At 30.2% G+C, this 24,440-nt stretch overlaps 1 protein-coding gene across 6 annotated transcripts in view; it reads right to left on the minus strand.

Annotated features, from left to right (window-relative positions):
- Positions 1 to 15,977: 15,977 nt before the first annotated feature.
- LOC101241641 (uncharacterized) overlaps positions 15,978 to 24,440 on the minus strand; it is a 79,576-nt gene continuing 71,113 nt past the window's right edge. For 5 of the 6 annotated variants that reach the window (XM_065792137.1, XM_065792140.1, XM_065792138.1 and 2 more), the window contains 4 exons: positions 23,382 to 23,643; positions 17,475 to 17,755; positions 16,647 to 16,843; positions 15,978 to 16,349 (listed from right to left, as the gene is read on the minus strand). In XM_065792137.1, coding sequence (XP_065648209.1) covers positions 16,154 to 16,349; positions 16,647 to 16,843; positions 17,475 to 17,755; positions 23,382 to 23,643 — 936 coding nt within the window. In that variant the 3' untranslated portion in view covers positions 15,978 to 16,153. Of the gene's footprint in view, positions 16,350 to 16,646; positions 16,844 to 17,474; positions 17,756 to 23,286; positions 23,644 to 24,440 lie in introns of all 6 variants that reach the window. The other variant, XR_010637360.1, reaches the window with a different exon arrangement.

The raw sequence follows: 24,440 nt of genomic DNA on the forward strand, positions 1-24,440 counted from the left end.
TTCTTGAAGAGGTTTATGTTAAACCAACGTTGCAGTATCATGGTGGCATAGTATTTGGTAAATCAGTTAACAAACCTCATCTGTTAGCAAACACAGCACTGAGCTTTTTGGTTGTAACATTGTTTAATGGACCAAAATTTCTTTACAAAATGTTACCAGTCAGAGAACTTGATGCTGAGTTTTTTTTTGAACAGACAACCCTGATTCTTGATGCAACTAAAAATAAAGGGGGAAATGATGTTGCTATTGTCTGTGATGGTAACAGAATCAATCAGAAGTTTTATAACTTTTTTGAAAAAAAAGAAGCATGGTGTACTAAAGACAATATTCTTTTATTTGATTATGTTCATTTATTAAAAAGTATATGTAATAACTGGATAACAGAAAAAACTCAAGAACTTGAATTTTATATTGATGGAGAAAAAAAAATAGCACGGTGGGTTGATATTATTAATTTGTGCAAGCTTGAAACGAAAAACATTGTTAAAATGTCTAAATTAACAGAAGCTTCTGTTTATCCAAAGCCAATTGAAAGACAAAAAGTTATCACTTATCTGCAAGTGTTTTGCGATGAAACATTGTCATCATTAAAAAGTCATCCAGACCTGCATGAAAATGAAGGGACGATTATTTTTTTGCAATGGGTGATTTTGCAATACAAATGAAAAAAACAGAAAAAGGAAAGAGTTAAATTACTTACAAGAGTCACTGCTAATTGTTTAGCTCAGACCTGTTATGGTTTGGTTCAGTTGTCAAAATATCTTTTAGATACAACTCATCAATATGTATTATTAGGCAACTTTACAACAGATCCATTAGAAAAGCTCTTTGGAAAAGACAAGGCTCAGGAGGAACTTATTTTATTTTCGTTCAACAAGTTCTTGAAAAATTAACTATATACTGTACAAAGTTGCTATTAAAGTTTGAGAAAAGTTCAGATGTGTTAGCCAATCTAGGTTCAGATCACTTTTGTCCAAAATGTAAATTTTTACCAAGCGAGGGTATTTGCAACGTTATTGACAATTTACCTGCTCTGTGTGATTCATTGACTGTTGATATTAAAATGTCATTAATTTATATTGCTAGGTACATTATTCGTAAAGATGAAAATCCAGATGACACCTTTTATTTCTATGAAGCGTATGGAAATTTTGTAAAGGACATAAATCGAGGAGATTTAACAATTCCTGGTGACAAAGTTTGTCAATGGGCAACTTACTGTTACATTCTTTTTTATGAAGTATATAATGACACTTGTCGGTCATCACTGTGTAACCTCCTTATGATGCTATCAGAATTTTATTCATTAGGTATGCAAAGACATCATGGATTAGCAATGACAAATATTTTATTTAATAATTATTGTCGACTCTATTCACCTCGTTTCCCCAAGGAGCCAAAGCAGAAGTTGATAAAACTCAGCACAAAGTAAAATGTTTGCAATGTTTTTAACAAAAACTGTAAAATAGTGTTTAGTAAAATATCTAAAAAGCTTGTATTTACTTTTTATTCTCTAAAGATTTTATTTCTTTTTTCTCCAAAATTTATTTTTAATACTTAAAAAACCCATTAATAAATTTTGTGGTAAATGCTAATATTAAATTAAATCTAAATATACTAAATTGTTTAAACATAATTAGTTTTAGATACATTTTAGTTAATTTAAAATTTTTATAAATGTTATTCGTTAGTTATATTACAATGTTAGTTATAAACAAAATTAGAAAAAAAAGAATAATAAATTCATCTTTTCACTTTTTATAAGTTACTTTAGTAGATATATCATACAAATATTACATTCATGCGAAAATCACCTAACTGAAAATGTAAACTACTGCAGAGTAATATTTTTAATCTTGCCTCCAGTTTTTTACGCAAGCCGCGCGTTGGCAAGGCCTGTTATATAGTAAGCCATGAGCTAGAGATAAGTTGTAGTTTCTTGGTGCGTTCTAAATAAAAATCATGAGTGCTTTGAGTTTGATGATCTGGGCCTATATCAGCTAGAAATGAAAATCTCTCAATGATATTGCCGTATATCTATCCTCTTCTTCGCATTTAACGTTTGAGTTTATCACTAATAACATAAAATGTTGATACTAAATTTGTCTTGTGAGACAGATCAACTTGCTGCGCATCTCCATCGTTTGGTTGTTTCGTAATGATGTAATTTCTTTTTTTGCTTTCGATCTCGTGTTGCGTATCCTTTAAAAGTTTCTCGGCCTTTTCAAATTGCAGTCTCATGTTGCAGTTTGTCTGCTAATAATATTTATATATATATATATATATATATATATATATATATATATATATATATATATATATATATATATATATATATATATATATATATATATATATAAACATACATATATATAGATCTGCACATGTTTTAAAATTGACATGCTCTTTTTGAAGGACCTAGCTTGTTCAATGAAAACCCTGTAATATTTCATTCCACATAATAGATATGAGTACAAATTTCAACTCTTTTATTTTGTTAGCAGTGATTTCTGCTACTCCTCTGGTGTCACACTTTTGATTTTCATAATCGAAAGTTAAATCAAGAGAAGAAAAGAAGTTAAATCATTTGAATTGCAGAGTGTTGATGCAGAAGAAAACTGATTTCCTATCAAGTATATATTTCAAAATATCTCGCAAATATTTCTTATTAGTATAGGACCACCTTAAAAATTTGGTTTTCATTGTCAATGACAGCAATATACAATCAAGAGTTCATGTTTTTTTTTTTGACAGTAGTTCTTTCAAAGTTGGTATTAAATTTGATGTACATGAGACGTAATTTACATTTCTCCCTGAATTGAATTAAAGCAGTATTTTTTATTTCATAAAGTAGAATATAAGGTTTTAACCTACTTAGTGTAAAAAGAGGAAGAAAAATCATCCAACTTGTACGCTGCCCCTTTTGGTCCGCTGACCTACGCTTGAGCTTTTTTTGCTTATAAGTTAATCCAAAGCTGATTAAGGTGGTCTACCTTTAAACATAAATCCTAGAATTTTGTATAAAAAACCCCAATTTTTGGCTGCAATATAAAAAACCGTACAAAACTAAGGAATTTAAATTTAAATTTGGTTTTGGAACACTGTTTTTTGGTCCGCGGGACCAAAAAAAGGGCATTTACGCTGCGATAAATAACTCAAGAACAATTAAAGATACAGTTCTGGATTTTTTTGCACATCATCTAATAAGGAAGTTGAATTGGCTGAATTAAGGAAAAAAAATATTATTAAAAAGTTTTTGTTCAAATGATAATTCAAAATGGCAGCAAAATTTTGACCCAAAATACAGATTTTGACCACAATTAACTAAAGAACAAAAAAAGTTAAAATAATTTTTTTTTAATTCAGCTAATAGATTATATATAAAAGAATCAATATACCAAATTTCAGGTCCATAGCATTTAATTGAGAAAAGTTATTTATCGCACCGTTTCAAAAAACCTTATTTTGAGAAAAACAGAAAAGAAAAAGAAAATCCAACTCTTTTAGTCTAATTTAAGCCAAAAACGCACAAATTGCATTAACAAAGCATTATTTTTGAAAAACAAACTGTTTCAAATCATTATTGGCTCTAGAAATGTTTTTTTAAGACTTCAAAGTTTAAAAACCACTTTAAAAACAAGAAAAGAATAAAAATACATAAAGCAATAAATTAGTAAATTGCAAATTAGTAAAACGCTATATATAATAATGTAGAAAAAATTGTATAATAACGTAGAAAAAAATAATTTAAAAAAGACCAGTCTCATATACTATTCCTTCCATTTCTTCATTGGCATCTGTAAATCCTTTACGCTGAGCTCTATTTTTTTTCCGTTTAAGCTTGACTTTCGGAGTAGACTTAAGATTCATATTAGCGACTCTTACAAAATCTTTATTTGTGCAAAACTCTTGCGTAAATTTTCCATTATACATATTTAGCATAGCAAATACATTTAAAACACCATTTATTCCCTCATTAAAATTTATGATTGCAGATAAGACACCAATTTCTAATGTGTCTCTAGCAACAAAAATATCGTTCGGACATCTTTTCCAAATAATTTCATTTAACGATTCATTGTTGTTTTGTGTTTGCCCATGCAAACACTTACTTAGTAAATCGTCATCACTTAAACTAAAAAAAATTAGTTTATTATGTCTCTTACAACAATGGGTAGTCCTGGTTTTTCTTTATACAGGGCTGTACCATTTATTTTATCAGACTGGTATTTACACCACCTTTCTTGGACACATTTGGTGGCGACTACCTAATGTAAGTGCATCTGAGCAATGGTGAAGTACTGCACCAATTGCTTTTTTTAACTGGTAAACTGTTCCACTATTTCATTGACGTACTGCAATTCCAAAATAATTTTGAAGTTTATTAATTTCTTTTTCGGTAAGACGATTTTTTCCACCAAGTGTTTCCCATCAGACAATTTTAGTTTATAAGTGGCTTTAAATTTACGAAGTCTGCTACCAACTCTTTTTTGTATGTGTCCAACACATTCTAACTTTTGGACAATAAGATTTTTAAATGGATTACATTTAGCAACTTCTAGATAAGATTTTGAGTCACCGTCACCAATATAATAAGCATAACGTAAATTTCTGTCTGACTCTGATGATGTAAAACATTCAACAATTCCAGCTGCCTCCATTGCGCCTGATGAGCCCTTATGGTTAATGCTACATTAATGTGTACTAAGAAACTCATCATATTCATCAGTGCCATTTTTTGTTTCCCATTTATCAAATTGATAGCATACTTTAGATTTAATGCGGTAGTCAATGCATTTTCCAGTATCGCTTGAAATTATAGTTACAACACCATTTAAAGAAGAGAATCCTCGCTTTTGCCAGGTGCCATCACATGAAACTGTAATATCTGTCTTGTTCTCACCAAGACCTTGCTTAATCTCAACAGCTGCTTTATTCATAAAGTTTAGAGCAACTTGCTTGTAAGCCACTAATATATTCCCTTGAATATCATGAAATGTTTTTTTATGCATTGGTGGAGGTAAATTCAAAAAACCACAAAAGGTTGTTAAAGCAGCATGCCCCTTTCCTATTTCCCTCATAGCAATAATGGATCTCATATTTACATCCGATTGATATTGTCCACGAGATTCATCATCAATTTCTTGGCTAGTGTAAACCCTTTTACTCCATGAGCAGACTGAGGCTGTACATGTAAACTCTAATAAAACAGACAGTCCTTTCTTTCTTGATAAATCTGAAGAAAGTTCAATACTCCTCGATTGACATTCAGGGCACATAGCAATTTCAGCTATGATACTTTTTAAAACAAACTTATCCAACATGATGTAACAGTGTGGAAAATTCGATTTGTTATTAGGTAATGAAGTTCGTTTTGTTGATACTTTTGTTGATACTGTTATTATTTTTTTCTAAATTTGAATAATAATCATAATCATCTAACTGAATACACAAGTAGGACTTCTAGCACGAATCAAATAAATTATATTAAATTAAGAACTATAATAATATATAAATACAAAATATATCTGCCAGCAGCAAAAGCATGCTATTATTAAATCTTTTCGAATATATTTCGAGTTATACTTTTGGTTATACTTTAAAACTACATGTGGATTAGGGTGTCTCAAAAAAAAATTTTTTCGAAAATCAAAATGTGGAAAAGCTCAATCGTTATCGTTATGTATTTGTAGCATATAGCGAAAATTTCAGCCGTTCAAATCAACTCTAAGGTAAAGAAGGTGGTTTAGTCAATTTCTTTGTAATAGAATTGCAAATTTATAATTTTGTAATAACTTTTTTTTATGTTAAGAGAATTTAGCAAACACATTTTTCAATTAATGTAAATGTAAAATAACATTATTAATATAATTATTTTTTAGTTATTTACACATTTTTGTTTATAATACATGACAAAAATTATTAAAAAATAATATAAATAATAATTTTAATAAGACGTTAAACTGAAAAAAAATGATTTGTTTGCTAATTCTCCTTACATAAAAATTGCGCGCGTGCATATGAAAGTTTTAGATGATAAGTAAGTTTTCATTTCATTAAAGTTTATTTTTCAATTGTAAAGCGACTTTTTTCAAATAACTTGTTTAGTGTAGATAATTATAATAAAAACAACACGTGTATGCTATGTATGATACGCTTTTTTTTTGCTTGGCAAAAAAAGTATTTTTTAATAGCATTATTTGCTGTTACGAAACAAACTACTGTACTGTAAGCTATATTTTATACTATAAATTTATAAATATATATAATTTTATAAACTGTATTAGCTATATTTTCAGACAATGACTTCAGGAAAAAAATGCCACAATACAATACTAGAGCCAGCTGAAGATTTGAGACAGGCTGTAAGAATGCGTAGATAGTTTTATTTGTTAGGCTTTCCACTTCAAAGCTTTGCTCCAAGTCGACTTCCAACGACTGGAGAAATGCTCAGAAGATTTTACTGGCACAACATTAGAAAAGAAACTAGGTAACGTCTAAAAAATTTCTGAATTTTATCTGTTTGTTTTTACTTAACCATTTGGCATTTTCTTAGCACTACCTAGATGAACTGTAAAGTTGGATGTGCCCTTGCTTCTGGAAAAAGTTATCTGAAATGCAGCAAGTTAGCTGAAGGAATGTGTGAAGAGAATTGGCGACAGACAATCAGAGGTGTTTGCATTTTGAGAGAACTAGTAAACTTGTGGGGCAAAGCTGGATTCGACAACAATTTCATACTCACAGAGCATCAAATTCGAAACAAAATTACCAACAAGATCGATGAGTACCAATCTCTAAAAAGACTCAAGACTCTAAATCTACCAGAAAAGTCTGCAAGAAAGTAAACAACTTTCTAAATGAAAGCAACTTTTTATTCCCAATTCATAAGGCCAACATCTTTAACTTGATAAAGAGTGATCCATTAAGGAGCAAAGAGGCTCAAAAAGAGGACATTGAATTTCTAAAGCACTGTCTCAAAGGACACATGATCAAGATGGCGGGTATTGATAACACATTTCAGAAAAATGCTTGTTTGGCTGTGGAGAAAATAAGAATAATGGAAGAAAAAATGCGCTCACAAGATGAAAAGCTCAGAAATCAAGAAAAAAAGAATAAAAGGAAGGTAGAAGAACTAGAACAAAGAGAGTTTGAAGTTTCCTGGTACACAGAGAGTGATAGCCTTCCAGACTCTGATGAAGCTTTTATACCTCCTACAAAGACCCAAAAGATTTCAGGGGAAGTAAAAGTTAGTCTTCAGCTAAGTATGGATGAACTCCTAAACAATTGGATCCCAATCATGTTAAGATATGGTATTGGTGTTCGACCAGGAACCTGTTTATCGACATCTCTTTATAAAGCTGATGGTATTAACATTGAGGAGTTGAAGATCTCAAGATCAACTCTGACTAGGAAAGCACGCACTGTAGTAGAGTCAGAAGCCCAGATCATCAGAGAGCAAAACATGGACAAAGTAAGAGGCTTAAAGCTAGTGATTCACTTTGATACTAAAATTGTAAGGCAGTACACCAGTGAAGAAGCAGTTTCCACAAGTCATGAGAGGATAGCTATAAGCGTTTCTTCTCCTGAAGCTTACCCTTTAGATTTTCTGCTTGGTACTTTGAAAATTAAAAGCTCCAAGGGAAGCGACTAGGCTGTAGCCATTCAAAGTATCCTTGAATACTATGAGCTATCAGACCAAGTTATTGGGGTGTGTGCTGACACCACAGTTAGCAACACAGGAAAGAACAATAGAGCTATTAGAAATGTTATTGTTCATGCTTTGGGGAGGCCTGTTCTCTGGTTAAAGTGCAGACATCACATATATGAGAACATGTGTCTCATGTCATGGAACTTGTTTTTGGCACAACAAAAAGTCCAAGTCAAAACCTCTGTTTTACTTCAGAAGCTATGGCCGCAAATACATAGAGAAGTTAATAAACTTGAAAGAATTGTCAAATTTGAATGGTCTCAGGATGCATTTAGACCAGGTACTCTTGCACCAACTTGCAGTTGAAACTAAAGAATTTTGCACCACAGCACTTCAGAGAAACACTTTCCAAAGAGGAGACTACAAGTCTCTTCTTTGGAAAGTGTTAGGCCAGCTACTGGCTTACTTCCTGGGTGCAGGTATATCTAATTTCTTCTTTAAGCAGCCGGGAGCTCACCATGAGGCCAGGTTTATGAGTGACTGTCTTTACCTTCTTGTTCTGCAGATGACACAGAACTATCATCCGAATGATTCAAAAACAGAGCCTGCTACTCTCAAGAACATAAACACTGCTACAAATTATATCGTGTTTTTCCATGGTCTATTCTTTCTGAAGAGTCCTATGGCAACTTAAGCTCCTATAAATGACCTAAGAGCTTTTAAGATCCCCAGCTTGTAGTTTTGTCTCTTGCTGACAGAGATCTAGATATACCGAGTTAAGAACAACATCCTTAACAAATTGTTGTCTTTTGCCGTTCCAGAAAAAGAATATATGGTGCTTGAGAAACCTGGAATCCAGCCATTCGTTGTTTCAATGTCATCTCTTGATGATTTTGTCACTGAGCACTGAGTTATCTTCTCCTTTTTCTCCTAGAAATCACGAAGGAAGAGCTTTTGCTGTGGAGGGAGAAAAGTATAGCTGCTTGCGAAAGTGAGAAAGCCCCTAAGTCATTTGTCAAGTTTTCTTACCCCACCCAATGTACGCGCATGCTACACAATAATGTCTGCAAAATTTTAAAAGTATTTCCATATCATTTTATTTAATAAAATAAACTATTAATTTCAAATACTTGGAATTTTATTGCATGGATTATTTAATTACTTTACAAAATAACCTGCTTTTTAATTTTATTTATTATTTTCTAGGTTGTCCGTAAACAAACAGACAAAAAGTATCCAAGAAAGTTACAAAGAAGTACCTGCAGAACATCTAACAAGTATTACAACTGTAACCACGTTTTTGTTGCTTTTCAACTCAATTTAGAATTATTATCTGAAATAAAATTGTCACACAAAATCTGTATCTTCCTTATTTTATTAGATATATTTTAAATCGAAACCAGTGTTTTGTGAGTGTTTTAAATTTAAAACTATCTATATTCGGAACTTTAAAATATAATATTCAGGAAAAATTATATTATATAGAAATTGTCTAAAACCACCTTTTTTACCTTAGAGTTGATTTGGGAGGCTGAAATTTTTACTATAAGCTACTAATACATAATGATAACGATTGAACTTTTCCACATTTTGATTTTCAAAAAAAAAAATTTTTGAGACGCCCTAATGTGGATGTCCTGGATTACTTTTAGATGCTTACCAATGATTAAAACAAGTTCAGGTAGGCTTCGTTTATTAAATTTTTTTAAAGATCCGATTTTAATTTTTTCTTTTTTTGAAATCGCAAAATTTATGCGATTTTTATAAAAAAAAATTATATACCTATATCTAATGATTAAATCATATAAGTTGTAAATGTTTTTTTGAAAAACAAATATCACCATCATTTTCTACGTATATGATATTGGGTAAAACAGTACAATTTGAAATTTTGAAAATTTTCATATTTTAAGGTAGACTACCACCTTAAAGCTGATTACACAGTTAAAAAAGTAAAATAAATGCTAAACGCTTTTACTATGTTGAGTTATGCAAAGTTTATTTTTTTTTGAAAAAGTTAAATTATACAAAGTTAAGTTGTTGTTTTTAATTTATCATAAATATATTATTTCATTTTTATCGCTAATGCACGAAAGTATTGCTTCTACGACGATAACAAAATATTTGCGCGCATGGCTTGTAGTTTTGTCGCCGTAACATATTTCTCTTTTTTTGAAATTTTGGAAATAAAATTATTTTTAGAATAAATAGAATTTTTTATATAATATTTTTAAATCTTTAAACAAAAAATATGCTCGAATATTTAAACAAAATATCGTGGAGTTGCTCGTTGTAGAATAGATATATACTTTCTGATTAAAGATTTCTGGGTAATTTTTTTAAGCAAAATTACTTTTTAGCTTAGTTTTGCCTAAAATTAGGAATAAAAAACTAAATCTTAAAGAAAAGAAAATTTTATTTTAATTTTAATTTTTGCATACTTCATGTTTTAGTACAAAAATGTGCTTCAATAATCCAAAATAACACTTATAAGATTAAAAAAAGTTCCAAAAATAGGGTGCACGATATGTAATACGAAACTGATTAGACTTGGTTCGATAAATGAGTTTCTATATAAATTTATAATTTCTAAGTGTATATTTATTTATTGGTTTTAAACAAAAGAGATCTTTAAAAATAGAAAAAGATAAGTTATTTTTCCACGTATACATTAAGTATAAAATATTAAAAATGTTAAGCTCATATATTGAAAACTTTCATTTCAATAAATAATGGTTTGAAATGAGTGAATCGATCCGCAAAATTTATTAAACTGATGACATGTTTCTATTGGCAATACAGACACATTAACTTTTTTTAGTGAACTCCCTCACAATATTGGCATAATTTAAATAACTATGAATGAGTAATAAAGTTGATTTTTTTTTACATAAATATGTTCTGGGTTTATTTAAAATTCCAATATTTTCAGAAATTTTTATTTTTGATATATTAATATTTTAATATAGTCAAAATGCGTTTTTCATGTGATATTTCCATTAAGAAAAACGCCTAAGAACTTCCTGGCATAATGTCTTTTTATTTCAACATCATCAATAAAATTTTCCGGCAAACGTCGGGGTAAGCAAGCTTTTTTTAAGACTGGGTAGAAAAAAAACCTATTTTGTTTTTTTAATGTTATGATTTAGTTTATTGGATTTAAATCATTTGAACATGCTTTCAGTTTACCATTCGTAGTAAAGAAGAGTTTGTAAATGTCATTATCGGAAAGGAATATACAAGTTTTATCTGCAAATATGATACTCATATATTTAAGACTTCATTTAAGTTGTTTATATAAATCATAATCAATAGTGGTCCCAAAATAGAACCTTGTGGAACGCCGCATGAAACATTTAGAAACACATTTGGGTAGTTATTGTTGCTATAAATAAATTATTTACGGTTAGATAAATAACCTCTAAGCCATTTTATAACTTTGCAATTTATTCTATCGAATTCGAATTTTTTAGATTCGATTTAGGTCCATGAAATGTATTTTTAAATTTTTAAAAAGAATTAGAAATTTACAAATTTGATAATTTTATATTCAGTAGAATTATTTTTTTTTAAAGTCAAATTGGTCGTTGTATAAAAAATTATTATAATAGAAATAATTGTAAGACCTGTTGAATATAACACGTTCTAGTATTTTTGGAAATGTGGAGAGGACAGTGATAGGGTGATAATTACTGATATTTTTCTGGTCGCCTACTAAGATTGGAGTACCTTTAGAAACCTTTGATTGTTCAAGAAAAACTCCTTGGTGGATAGATGCTCCATAAACTTGAAAAAATGTATCGTTTAAGTGTTTAAATCATATGACTATATTACCGTTTATGTTATCTGCTCCACTTGATTAATTTTTTAAAAGATGTAAAAGCTCTTTCAAACTCTTGAAAAGATAGTAAAGAAGATAATTCGTTGGAATAATGAACAATTAGTCAGAACTGTCTCTAAATGAACTTCAGGCATAATATTTAATGCACTTTATATAAATTAAAGTACCGGTTTGACAATATCAATATTTTAAAAACTGCTTTTGATGTTGTTAAACTGCTCCTTTTTTTTAACTTCTGCTGAAGATAACTGAATACTGAAATACTTTTCAATAACAACTTTTTTTTAACTTCTGCTGAAGATAACTAAATACTGAAATACTTTCCAATAACAACTTTTTTTTAACTTCTCTGAAAATAACTAAATACTGAAATACGATTTTATACCATCGAACTACAAACCTATATATATTCTTTCCTATTTTTTTTTTCAAAGTAGTTTGAGGGTATTATGCATAACAGACTTTATAATTATATTGAACATAATATCTTATTCATCAAGCAGCTTTTTGGTTTCATAAAAAAGCATTCAACTCATCATGCAACAACTGATTTAGCCAGTCTGGATGGGTTTGCTAACAAAAATTTTACTTTTGTCTTGTTCATCAACTTTTCAAAAGCTTTTAAAATTGTTGATCATGAAATCCTCCTGAATAAACTAGAAACAAATGGAGTAATAAACAGCAAACTAAATTGGCTACAAAGTTACGTTAAAATTAGAAAACAAGGAGTATTATATAGTTCAACATGTACAAAGTTAAAAGCAATAAACTGTGGAGTTCCTCAAGGGCCAATTTTTAAACGCTTCCTGTTTCTGATTTACCTAAATGATTTCTACCTATCCTCAAACATGTCTAATTTTTTTATTTTTGGTAATGACACAAATTTTTTTTATACCCATTCCAATATTAAAACAATTTTCTCTACAGTAAATTGTGAGCTGGAAAACCTTAATAACTGGTTCAAATCAAACAAACTCTCTTTAAATATCATATAAATCATTCCTAATATATTAATAAGTCTATATATGGTAGCTTAACTGTTGTGGTAGCCTATGAGGTTGTCTATATATTATGTCATGCAATATTTGACTGTTTATTTTACCTCCCTCTCCTCCCTTTCTCCTCGCCTCAACATTGGAACTCTTTAGTGACAGATATCGCTGCAACTCAAAGTACCTAAAATTAGACCCTAACAAAACAGATTTCTTCTTTATAGGTAGAAAAATTAGAAAATTAAATTATTCCTTATTGGTAATTAAAGCAGGCCTAAATACTTGGGTTTTATATAGGACGCAGAACAGTCTTATTTTGTTTCACTTGATCGGGTAAATTTTATAGAAAAAATATCAAATTTCCGGGCAGCAATCTAAACTCTTATTCAATTTGGAATTCAACTTGCCCATCTAACCTTCGCTATCAAACCTTGGAAATATCCAGATTAAATTACGGTCTGGATCTTTGCAGAAATAATGACGTGATCATGCAAGTACTAAACAGAATTGGAAGGAGTGCATTAAAATTATTTAATGCAAAACAATGCAAAAGTTATTTACTGTTAAAATGTATACACCAAAATATTATCTTATATATCACCTATAATATCTGAGACTGCTTTTACAAATTCAGGGTTAATTTCATCCAACTTTTTGCAATCTATTTGACAAATTATCAATTTTCACTCATCCCACACTTGTATTTCTTTAATTACGTTCCATGTTTTCCTTGTATTTCCAAATGTTATATTAAGAAATGAAGAGTAGTAATTTTCTTTGGATTGCTTTTTTTTTTCTTTTTTTTTTTTGTATTTTATTTTATTTTTGTAGTTCTTTTTTTAAAAAAACTTTTTGTACAGTTGTTTCTTTTTTGACGACCAAATGAGCTCTTTCCTCATCCACGGATTTAGCAAATATTTGTAATTCATAATTCTTTTTAATTTTGAAAAGGCCTTTTCTTATTGCTTATATAACATACGAATAAAAAAATCGCAGCCATTTTTTACGCCGTTGCAATCAGTCAATAGTTCACAGTCTACTTCTTGTAAGAGAACGTGGAATTTGGCGAGTGATCCATTATTCACATTTTTTACATATACAGTTTTAGTATTTATTTTTTTCTCAAGGGTTACAGAATTTGTAATCAAAAAACTGGAAAATGGTCAGTGATCTTATTTTAATAATACCACTTTGCATTTTAGCCCTTTTAGTAGGTGCACACATAAAGAATATTTTTTCAATGACCAACTAGATAAATAAACTAAATAAACATTATGGACAGCTCCTTAATACTTTCAAGCAATCATAAATCAAAGGACAATCAACGAAAACTTTGAGAAAGGTCAATAAAGTGCTTAAAAATAATTTTTTTGATTTTTTCCTTTTCAATCAAAATGATCAAAAAATTAGTAACGCGATCCTGTCGAACGGAAGGAGTTTTTTACAAACTTGTATTTACTGCAAGATCGTTGACTCTCAGCAACTAACACAGGAAAAACTTGGAGCTTTATGCAAATGTACTGATAAAGTCCGATGTAAAAAAAATGTCCAAGCTTTCTCTCAAAGATTTGGTTGAGCAGCGGCAGTAGATTTCATTGCTTGAAAATTGTTTTGATAGCGTCGATACGACGCACAGTGCCTTAAAGGGTAAGAAAACGGCCAAAACTATTTTTCTAGAATAATTTTTATTTTAAATCTTATTTATACCAATTTTATCAAAAAAACTTTATTTGAAATTTTATTTATACCAACTTTTATTTTACATTTTTTTATTTTTCCCGTGCTAAACCTTAGTTAAACTAAAAATGGTCGGAAGATTAGCATAATGATAGCTTGACTTTTACGAACATTTAGGACAACGGAGCATGTTTGGGCAACTGAATTATTAAGGAAGTTATTTAAATTGCTTCTGAAAATCATAATAATACATAGGGAGGGTAGGCACATGTAGGCAATTTAAGATAATGTCTTTTGTATTTCTAAAAAAATGGCTTAAATTAAACAACTTTCGTGTTTATTTATTATGAAAAAATTAAATGATTAAGTTTAAAAAAATACCAATTTTATTTTGGAACATTGCTCATTATAGATAGATTAACCTTTACGAATCTCAAAATTTTCTGGTATTTTCAGTAATAATTTGACTATGTATAAAAAGTTTCGAAAAGGGTTAGGGTTTCGAAAAAAATGTTGCAAAACTCGCAACATTTTTTTGTTTTATGCCTAGACACATGTTACGGGGTATTTAAGCACGTTAAGAAAGTAAACCGGCTTATTTTTATTTAATTTATAGTAAACTACAGCCATTTCAATAGTTTAGAGCGATTTTTATATTGAAAGAAATTTTTTCAAATTTTGGTTTTTGGCCATTTTTTTTTAACTTTTCTTACGGTTTTGAAAGTCCTTTTAAATAAAGAATTTTGACAGCTTCAATACCGAGTCGATATCTTTTCATAGAATGCAGTAAAAATCATAACACTTCAGTGAAAATTGATCGATTGGAAAGGACTTGCATTAAAAATACGTACAAAGGTTCCATATTTCTAGAGAATACTTTAAACTCAATGACTAATTCAACTGCTTACAGTGTCTCCGAATGATTTTTTCTCATAAAAACTTGAGTTCTCTTGTAAGCATTTGACATATTAGATCCATTATCGTATCGTACCATATTAGATCCATTTAAACTACGTCTTGTTTTAAAAAGACGCTTCGATTTCTAAGAAAAATTAAAAACTTAACATGTTTAAAAAAACTCAAGAATTATTAATTAATTTTTCAAAAATTTAAGATCTTAACTTGGAGGACAAAAGCCATTGTCAGATTAAAGTTCCAGCAAGCACTTTAATCTGACAATGGTAGACAGGTAACAGTCGAGTTCTGCAAAAAAAAATTTATTACAAATTAGTTTAACAAAGGTAATCACTTAGCAGGGGAAAACTTTATGCGAGGCTTTTTAAAACACCATCCTGATTCATCACTCAAAAAACCAGAAGCAGTATAAACGTACAATGCTCCTTGATATATTTAGTTTTACTTATATTTGACGGTCATCGTTTTCATACCATAAGCTTAAACCTTAGAGACTGGGCTTGTGACAATGATTTTTGCTATCGCTACCGCCACACAACTCATAAACTTTAACCAATCGACTGTGAATAGATTTTATTCAAATATTTGATAAACATGAAACTGTGTTTTATATATTTTTATATATTTTATTTATATTTTTTAATTAATATTGTGTTTTACTTCCTATAGTGTTTTTTGTTTTAGATGAAAATTATTTTTATGCAAGCAGATTTGATTATATATTCATTTATTTTGAGTTGCATTAGATTAATTACATTATAAAATAACTTTGTGCTTTTTATTTGCATTCTTATATTTAATCAGATCAAAATTATCAAAAAGTCTCTCTTTACCTCAAGTTACCCTATAATTACAAGTTATTAAGTTAAAATATCTTATTTTTGTTACAATGAAAAAGCTATTATGTACAAATGGTTATTTTGTTAAAAATGTTAAATGTACAAAATGTAAAAATATTAAATGTACAAAAGTTACTTTATTATAAAATATTAAATGTCTTTACAAATGATTTTTGTCTGTACAAATGATTTTTGTAAAAGAAACACTATTTCAATTTTATTCATTTCTCGAAACATTTGTTCAGTTCCTCATCATTCTTTTCTCGAAACATTTGTTTAGTTCCTCATCATTCTTATCGTAGATTTTGTACTGAATTAAATATTCTCGAATTCTTTTCTTAATTTCTTCAACTCCAAAAAGACCAAATGTTGAAGAATCACCAGAACTTTCGTCCCCAACCATCCAATCAGTAAAAAGAATATCATTATGGCTAATGCTAAAAACAATATAACATAAAAGTTCACTTTTTAAGTTTTTCTAATAGTTTGTTGATTTTAAATGCGCTCGTTAAAATTGGTTTTATACACTTGTAGTTAAGCCTTATCACTTTAGTTATTTGATTCATAGCATTATATTATTTTCTCTGCCTATGTGTAAAAAATATGTGTTGCATATACAGTTTTTCAATTATTATTAACAAGTACACTTTTATTGCAATTTTATTATTGACAAACTTATTATTCATAAGACTTGCATGTACTAATAAGAATATTATTTGACATTAAACAATTACCAGAAATTTCCCTTGTAGTGTTCATTTAGCTTGTCTGCAAATTTTTGAGCCAATGATGTTGCCATTCCAGTTTTTTGCTGTTTTAAATTTTTCATCCACTGTTCGTCGTTCGGACATTCGGGTTCGTTTTTGATTTCCTCAAGTTCTGCCATCAAATCTTTCAACTTTGGACCACATTGATTGATGCAAAGAATGACCTAATAATATTATAAAAGTGTCAGAAAAAGATACAAAAATAAAAAGCAACATTTGCAATATCGCATTGCTACGCAGTGCGATATTGTGAACTAATGTTATTATTTTTAACGTTGTATACAACGTTAAAAATAATAACGTGAATTTAAGGAAAAATAACAATTAATAAAAAGATGGACCTTTCACAAAAAAGTCAAGAACAAAATTTATTTCTATAAAAATGAAGAGAAGCAGTTTGAGGTGAACGTATTTAATACCGTTCTCGATACTCTAATTTAACAAATAAGAGACAAGTTTTAAGCTGCAGAAAAGTTGACGAACAGGTTTTTGATCATATGGATATATAAAAATTTTGCGATGCAGTGTTATTTATAAAATAAAATAAAAATATTTATTTAGATAATTCTCATTCATTCCATGAAATAATACATTTCTAATTATATAAAAAAATTTAAAGAATATTAGTTAAAGATGCTAAAGAAGTTAAAGTTAAGTTAAAAATAAATTGAAGAACTTAACACTTAACTACGAAAAAGGTGTGCTAAGTGTGTGCTAAGTGTGTGCATGAGTATTAATTATTAATTTTTTTTTCGTATATCTTATAGGTTTTAAAACAAAATTATATATTTTTACTTTAGTGGAGTCAGATCCTTTCATGACCTTGAAGACATTTGCAATTTCTTCACTGATCATTTCATTGATGTCTCCAGTAAAAAGGGTGACAAGAATAATGAGGTTGTTCATTGATCCACATATGGAGAAGGTCTTAGAGTGGTAGTCTAAGCTGTTGTTGCCAGGGAAGTCAACAACATAAATATTCTCACCAATTTTATATGTTTGTGGCTTTGTTGTGTGTTTTAACATTCCAACTTCTCCTTGTATGCCCCATATTTTTTTTAGCAGAGTAGTTTTTCCTGTAAAACAATAAATATAGTTTGATATATGTTAAAACAAAAGACAACAAAGTTCAAGTTAAATCAAAATATTATTTACAGGGGGTTTATACAGGTTCTTAATGAAAAATTTCCCGTACTTAACTCTAAAACATAAGTAATTTCACTGACTTTTTTCCTGAATACTCATTTGTTTCACCTGACTCGTTCAAAAATTAATTCGCACCCACCACCTCGTCAACGAAATATAGTAATAATTATAAATAGTTTTCAGAAAAAAATTGAGTTGCGCTGACACACGCATATAGAAAACAAAATATTCACATAGACATACATTGAGACTCACATATATAATATAATGACTGTTATATATATATAATATAATGACACTCACATATATAATATAATGACTGTCACATATATAATATAATGACACTCACATATATAATATAGTGACTGTATATATACAGTGTATGTATATATGACTGTTCATATGTTTTTTAATGAAAGACTTTTATTTATTTACTCTAGACTTAAGTCTAGACTCCTTTTCATGACTAAGTATTCTTAAAGTTTCACAAAAAAAAATTAAGTTTCATATCATTTTCTTCCTTTCTCTTCCAAAATTTCAACTACCTTTTCCAAATTTTAATTTCATTTTCTTTAAATACCATATCATGTTTTTCATCCCCCTCTTTTATGATATAAATAAACTAAGTATCTAAATTATTGCAGGAATATTGTAGGAATTTTTTTTTTGCTTTATTACATCACCGATTTCTCTGGTTAAAATTTCTAACTGATAATTGCTTTCATTTTGCTTAGCATTCTTTTTCTCTTGTTCAAGGTCTAACTGAAATTTTTAGCACCTTTAACAGACTTTATAATCTTGTTTGTTAGTTCTATTGTTGAAGGTATTAGGTTGTTCTTTTGCATATGATCTACTATCATCTTTCTTGATATCATCAATCTTTTTTCAAATTAACCTTAAGTACAACTTTATTAACATAAAATCCACTACACTTGCTTGACCATGACTTGTAACTAGAACCGATGTTAGTACATATTTTCACTTTTTTGGAATGTTGATATAAAGTTTATGAAAAAAGAATGCATCTAGTCTTGTGCTCTCACAACTGAAAGATTTTGCCTTTCCAGAATCTTGAGATAGCACTGCCAACAAATCTGAGTATTGTGGCAAAACTTTATCTGCTATATTATCAGATTCTGTCTGTTGGTCAGCCTCGCACCCCTTCTCCATCTATTAGGCTGGCACAGATGTATTTTTAATACATTGTGTTGATTGCTGGATCTTCTTGACTCAATGCATGGGTTTTGCTTCTATTTTTGTTTTTATGACTAAGCAACTCATTCGATTATCTCCTAATAGGGTACAGCTCTAAAACTCAGTTTTATGGTTCTAAGGCTGGCTGGTAGTCAGGTTTCCCGAACTCTGTGGTAGCTCTCAGAGAGGCTGATTCCATCACCAGCTGAAAAATATCAAAGTATTAACAGTGCCATGTTGCTCATGGATGGTGTCCCTGTTTGTACCTTTGGTGTGCATTAACGAGGCCACATTTGGAGCTCTTTGTTATGGCTTAGGGTTTATTAATAGTAATGAGGCAATTGCTTGGGCTACTAAACAGTGTTCTGAGTACTATGTATGCTTTAAGTCAAGTTCTTTAACAAATTTAAAAATAAACAAAGTACCAAAAACTATAAAACACAAAAAACCATCATCATCACCAAGTTCTCTAAACCTATCATTCACTAATATTCGTGGTCTTCGAAGTAACACTTCTTCTGTTGAGTCTTATCGCTTGCAAAGTTCACCAGACCTACTTGCTCTTTGTGAGACTAATTTGAGTTCAGCTGTCTCATCTTGCGACCTTAGTGTTAATGGTTATCTTCCTTTAATTCGTAAAGACTCCAATAGTCACATGCTTGGCCTGGGCATTTACATTTGTAACAATTCACCCATTTGTCGTGAAACTAGGTTTGAATCCACAGACTATTCTTTTATGTGCTTTTGTTTAGCACCACTTCACTCTACCGCCTTTCTCTTTGTTCTACATCGCTCTCCTTCATCTCAAGACTGCACTCTTTTTAATGTTATTTCTGATCATATTAACCAAGCCCTCTCTCTTTATCCATCAGCCTATATTGTTGTTGTCGATGACCTTAATGCTCATCACACTGAATGGCTTGGCTCTAGTGTCAGTAACTCTGCAGGCATTAAAGCCCACAACTTTTGCCTTTCTCAATCCCTAACTCAAATAGTTAACTTTCCAACACGCTTTCCAGACAACCCAAATCATTTACCTTCTCTACTCGACTTATGTCTTGTTTCTGATCCTAGTCAGTGCTCAGTTTCTCCACATTCACCTTTAGGTGCTTCTGATCACAGTTTGATCTCTCTAAATCTCATTCTTTTTCATCATCTAAATCCCCCTACCATTGTACCTCTTAAAACTAACTTAAAGCTGACTGGGATTCTTTCCGTGATTTTCTTTGTGATGGCCTTTCGGTAGAAATCTTTTGTCATTCTGTCAACAAATGTGCTTCCTACATAACTTCATGGATTCAGGCTGGCATGGAATCTTTTGTTCTCTCTCGACAATTCCAGGTCAAGCCTCCATGGTTTTCCTCACATTGTGCTGCTGCAATTGCTAATCGAAACCGTTACTTCCATATCTATCAGCAAAACAATTCTCCAGAAAACAGACGTCTGTTTATTACCGCTAAAAACCATTGTAAAAAGGTTTTGTCTAACGCCAAAGTATCTTATCTCAAAAATTAGGCTCTTGTGACTTCTGGAGAATCTTTAATAGTATTAATAATAAGGGCAAATTTTTAATTCCACCTCTCTTGTATGGTTCAGACTTTGTTACCTCATCTAAAGACAAAGCTGAATTGTTTGCTAAAAACTTTACACCAATATCATCTCTTGATTCCACTAGTTGCGTTCTACCTGATATTGCCAACAAACAGGCTGATCCATTGCTTGACATTAGTATCACTCCAGCTTCTGTATCTAAAGTGATTTCCTGCTTGGATTCTTCTACAGCTTGAGCCCGGACAACATACCTGTTATTGTCTTGCAGAAGTGTTCTCTGGAGCTGTCGTCTATACTCTCAAAACTATTCAATAAGTGCTTATCAGAGTCTTGTTTTCTATTCAAAACTATTCAATAAGTGCTTATCAGAGTCTTGTTTGGAAAGTGGCATCTGTTATCCTTATCTTCAAAAATTCTGGAGAGCTATCTGATTTATCTAACTACTGTCCCATGAGTCTTCTTCCTATCATAAGCAAGGTTTTTGAATCTTTAATTAACAAACACTTTAATTCTTATCTTGAATCTAATAACTTACTTTATGACCATCAATATAAATTTTGATCTTCTCATTCTACAGCTGATTTGCTAACAGTAATAACCAATGGATTTTATCGTGCATTAGATAAAGGTGGAGAGGTTAAGGCCATCGTTCGTGATATTTCAAAAGCTTTTAATAAAGTTTGGCAAGCTGGTCTTTTCCATAAGCTTTCTTCTTATGGTGTATCTGGCAACATCTTTAAGATTATTGAATCCTTCCTTTTCAATTGTAGTATAAAAGTTGTCCTCAATGGACAGCACTCTTATTCATATCTTGTAACTTCAGGGATTCCTCAAGGTTCAATCGTCGGCCTCATACTCTTTTTAATTTATATTAACAATCTTCCAGAATTTCTAACATCTAAAGCTCTGATCGCTGATGATATTACCATTTATTCTTGTCTTGATAAGAATTTGAAAAGAATTTAAATTTGAAAAGGATCTTACTTCTGCTACAGCATGGGGCTCACAGTGACTGGTGAACTTCAATACAGATAAAACTCAATTTTTTTCAGCCAATTGTTAATGCAATAATTTAGATCTTCCTATATTTATGAACAGTAATGTACCTGATGAGTCATCCGCTTTTCATCTTCTCGGATTAACTCTTACTTCCAATCTTTCTTGAAAACCATATATCAAATCTGTCGCAAAATTAGCATCTGCTGAGGTTGCATCTCTTTATTGAGCTCGACACTTTCTTACTTTGGATTCTATTCTCTATCTCTATAAATCTCAAATCCGGCTTTGTATGGAATACTGTTGCCATATCTGGGGTGGATCTTCTAATGATGCCCTTTCTCTTTTAGACAAGGTTCAAAAAAACGCATTGTAAACATAGTTTTTAGACAAGGTTTAAAAAAACGCATTGTAAACATAGTTGAACCTGCTCTTGCAGCCAACCACTAACCATTAACACATCATCGTAATGTTGCTTACCTTTCTCTTTTCTACAAATACTATAATGGGCACTGCTCTAAAGAGTTAACGTCTCTTGTGCCATCTTCTAAAATTCATTCTTGTGTTACTCGTCATTCAATTAAGTCTCATCCTTTTAATCTGACTGTTCCTAAGTGCTCCAAAAATTCTTATTTGTCTAGTTTTTTTCCTCAAACATCAGTTCTTTGGAATTTGCTTCCTTTATCTTGCTTGCCTGATTCATATAATTTGCAATCTTTTTTATATTCTTTCTTTATTATATTCGGCCATATCTCTTTGAATCCTGATGCTACCTGTTGATCCTTGACCCATCTAAAAAGATAAAAATAATTTGAATAATTATTGAAACTGTGTTTTCTTATCAACATAGATTTTAAAGACAAAATAAAAAGTTAGAACTGCTGCAGTGGCATATATTGTACTTTAACTTGGTTACTAAGATTGGTTACTAAGCCCCATAATCTCACTAAAAAATTTATAAATTTTTCTGTTCTTGAACAATCTTTTTATGGCTCTTTAGCACCACAATGCCCATGTTGTTGACAACATTGTGACAACGCCAATGTTGTTGACAGCATTGTGATAACACTTATGTTGTTGACAACGTTGTGACAACGCCCATGTTGCTCAATGCTATACCGACTTGGCAAAATCTACATTTTGCTTGAGTGTCCACTAGAATTTTACATATCCAACTAAATTCAGAACACAACAAGCTATCATTAAAATATAATTGTTTTATTTTTTTAAACACCCGGAAAAGAAAAATAGCACAAACAAAATGAATGTTTTATGACAATACCAATCGAGCCTACATTTTTTGTATAAAACAAAAAAACTTAATGTTTGTTTATTTATAATAAACTATTATTTAATACCTTTCATACAACTTTAGGTAAGTACATAAATATAGTTTGTGTGGTATCAATAAGAGTCATGTAAAATACAACAAGAGATAAAAACAAAAACAAAAATGTATTTTTTTTATAATTTAAGAAAAAAAAAGGGATTAAAAATGTGAAATCTTTAAAAAATTCAGATAAATATCAAAAATAAAAGTTAATAACTATGAATATAATAAAGTTTTAAAATTATTTAAATCTAAAAATGATCAACAAAAAACTTTGATGAACATAAAATTACTAAATTTTATAAAAATAGAAAACTTCAAAAATAAAAGTTTAAACAGCCAATGAAATAATCTAAACATAAAATTATTAAATTTTAATTCTGACTTTACCTGACATTCCCTGACCCAGTTGAAAAAGATTTGCCTCTGATTTCCCTTTACCGTATAAACCTTGATTGTACCCTGATTTAGTTTTTTGAAATTACCTGCATTCTGAATTCCAACAACTCCAATGTAACATTGCTTCGATAAAATTTCTCTGATATGATGAATCACCTTGATACATTTGATTCTTTGGAGAATCATTTCTTTTGAATACATTGAACATTTTTCCAGATCTGTTCCTAAGAAGTTTTTAACTCCTTTGGCCTTGTTGTAAACCATTAGAAGAGCCTTTTCTAAGCTATGAGTTGAGCCATCCTCCTTTAAGTCAGAAACTTTTTGAATTTTTTTTTCGTCTTTCACTTTCTAACAAGAGAAAAAAGAGTTTAGGAATTTGCTTTAGAGAACTTTAAGTAAGTGTAACTAAAAACATTTTAATGGTCAAGAAAGTTTGAAAAACATAGGATTTCTGGACTCCAGATTGACTCAGTTGACATTTTAATTTTCATGGTAAAAGTGTTCTTATGGTATTAATGAGTATAATTGTTTAACATTGGGATCGTTATTGCAATTGTGATTTGAACTACTGACATCACCATTCATATGGATGTCAATATAGTCCACATGGACCGTTCATAAATAATGTCAGCAATCTTTTCAGGCTTTTTGGACCCCCTCTCCCCTTCATCAAACTCTGCCAATACTTGACTGTCCCCCATGTTTGAGTATTAAGTTAAAATTTAAGGACAAAACACTAATAGTACAGAAGACCTTTTTATGTGTTAAGCAGCATTGCTATAATAATGCACACTAATATAAGATGCTACTTATAGGGTTTGTAACAGCCTAAAATTTGTCATACACCCTTTAAACCTCGATACTATGATTCTCAAATGTTCTATGGAAGTAATAAACACAACTTGTGTTTAAAAAAAAAAATAAAAAATGGCAGATAAACGTCAGTCAATATCTGTCCAAGATGTTGTAAATTTTGTTTTGGAAGAAGACTCAGATCTTTCTTCGTTGAAAAAATTTATCTGACAGTGATATAGAATTTTTAATCGAATCAGAGACAGATGAAGAAATATATTTGAGTTATAATAGTGCAGTTGTAGATGATACTTGTAAGAGTATTCCATTAGTTGAGCAAGATATCAAGAGTA

Source organism: Hydra vulgaris, chromosome 03, assembly GCF_038396675.1.
Source record: "Hydra vulgaris chromosome 03, alternate assembly HydraT2T_AEP".
NCBI lineage: Eukaryota > Metazoa > Cnidaria > Hydrozoa > Anthoathecata > Hydridae > Hydra > Hydra vulgaris.